Raw genomic sequence first — 1,335 nt, forward strand, 5'->3', positions numbered from 1 at the left:
ATGTTCCACAAGATGACAGTAGCCAAATTTCAAGGGCGCGTTTCAAGTATTCCACAAACATTGCTGCAAATGTTTCATAACACTGTAGAAGGATTTTAATTGAAAACAGATACAGAAAGTGCTAAGTTTGAATTTACCACATAATGCAGTAACTGTGCTAACAGGGGCAGTTTAAAACAGCGCTTCCTACTAAAATATGACCAATTGTGCCTAAAGTCCTGCCTCTAAAACAAGCCTACTTTATGAAAGCCTGGTACCTTCTGCAGTTGGGCTAAGTAAAGGCCCCTGTACCTATTTGAGGCATTAAGACAATACTACATGAAACCATGGGATTTCCAGTCTAATATTAAATTGTAAACTGTAAATCTGTTCAAAGTTGCATGTCAAAATCACTATCAATTAAAATGGCTCATATTATCATTTATAAGAAAAGCCAGTGATTACCAGTACTGTCAAGAGCCAAATTCTTGCGGTTTTCTTTTCCCTCAAACATGGGCGACCTGGCAATAGTTTCCATCAGCAGCCTTAAGAATTCCCTTCTTGGTCCTCCTAAATCAACTCCTTCTTCGTTTCTCCCCATGTCATCGGAGAACTTTACACAGATCATCAAGTTGGGGTCATAGGATACCCTTTGGAAGCCTCGCATGGCTCCCTCCCAGACAGCAGAGCGATTTATATTAAATTTGCACTGGCGTTTTGTGTTAATTTTGCTGGACAGTTCCAGCAGTATCTCTTGGACTGGGACCTTCTCTGCACTATAAACATCAAAAATGAATGATCAGACACACATTGATGTGACATAATTTACAAGTACTTGTATTTTGAGAAATTATTGGTAGTAAGCAACCATTTAATCCAAAACATGGATGTGATAATGTAAGGGATAAAGGATTCATATCAATTATGAGATCACATCATTCTCAAGAGTTATCCTCATCTGTCAAGCTCACATACTTTGTGTGTGCTACTCACATTTGACTCTCCAAACTAGCAATTATGGCTTGGTTTAATTCCTCATCATCTGAAGAGTCATGCGGAAGAGTGGCCACGAGTGTCAAATATGAAGCGTAGTCTCCACCATGATCAGTTGTGGTACCACTGGTGGCAGGGTTCCCATCATCTCTTGCAAGGCAGCCTCTATCATGACCATTACTGCTGACGGTGTGATTGGAGCCATAGCAGTCTTCATGACCAGTACTAGTGGCAGGTTTGCCATCTCCACCATGACTGCTAGTACTGGGATGCTCATTACTCTTCATTGCTCTAAACCTGGTAGCAGCCCTGGTGGTGCCATTACTGCTCTTGTCTGTTGGAATCTGAATACCATCAACTTCA

The 1,335-nt window shown here is 41.0% G+C and overlaps 1 protein-coding gene across 1 annotated transcript; it reads right to left on the reverse strand.

Moving 5' to 3' along the window:
* Positions 1 to 27: 27 nt before the first annotated feature.
* Positions 28 to 1,328, reverse strand: LOC117941138. Its single transcript, XM_034866227.1, has 2 exons — positions 973 to 1,328; positions 28 to 755 (listed from the first exon to the last, which is right to left on the reverse strand). Exons 1-2 carry the CDS (start codon positions 1,257 to 1,259, stop codon positions 422 to 424), a joined length of 621 nt encoding a protein of 206 aa, XP_034722118.1. The 5' UTR covers positions 1,260 to 1,328; the 3' UTR covers positions 28 to 421.
* Positions 1,329 to 1,335: the final 7 nt, after the last annotated feature.

This window comes from Etheostoma cragini, unplaced genomic scaffold, assembly GCF_013103735.1.
Source record: "Etheostoma cragini isolate CJK2018 unplaced genomic scaffold, CSU_Ecrag_1.0 ScbMSFa_4438, whole genome shotgun sequence".
In the NCBI taxonomy this organism is placed as follows: Eukaryota; Metazoa; Chordata; class Actinopteri; order Perciformes; family Percidae; genus Etheostoma; species Etheostoma cragini.

What these genes read in the sequence shown, in the direction of transcription:
- LOC117941138 (XM_034866227.1), bottom strand. Translation starts at nt 1,259, where the DNA reads ATGAAGAGTAATGAGCATCCCAGTACTAGCAGTCATGGTGGAGATGGC. An exon ending in GCTAGTTTGGAGAGTCAAAT is followed by an intron (nt 756 to 972) that starts GTGAGTAGCACA and finishes TGATGTTTATAG; the next exon opens with TGCAGAGAAGGTCCCAGTCC.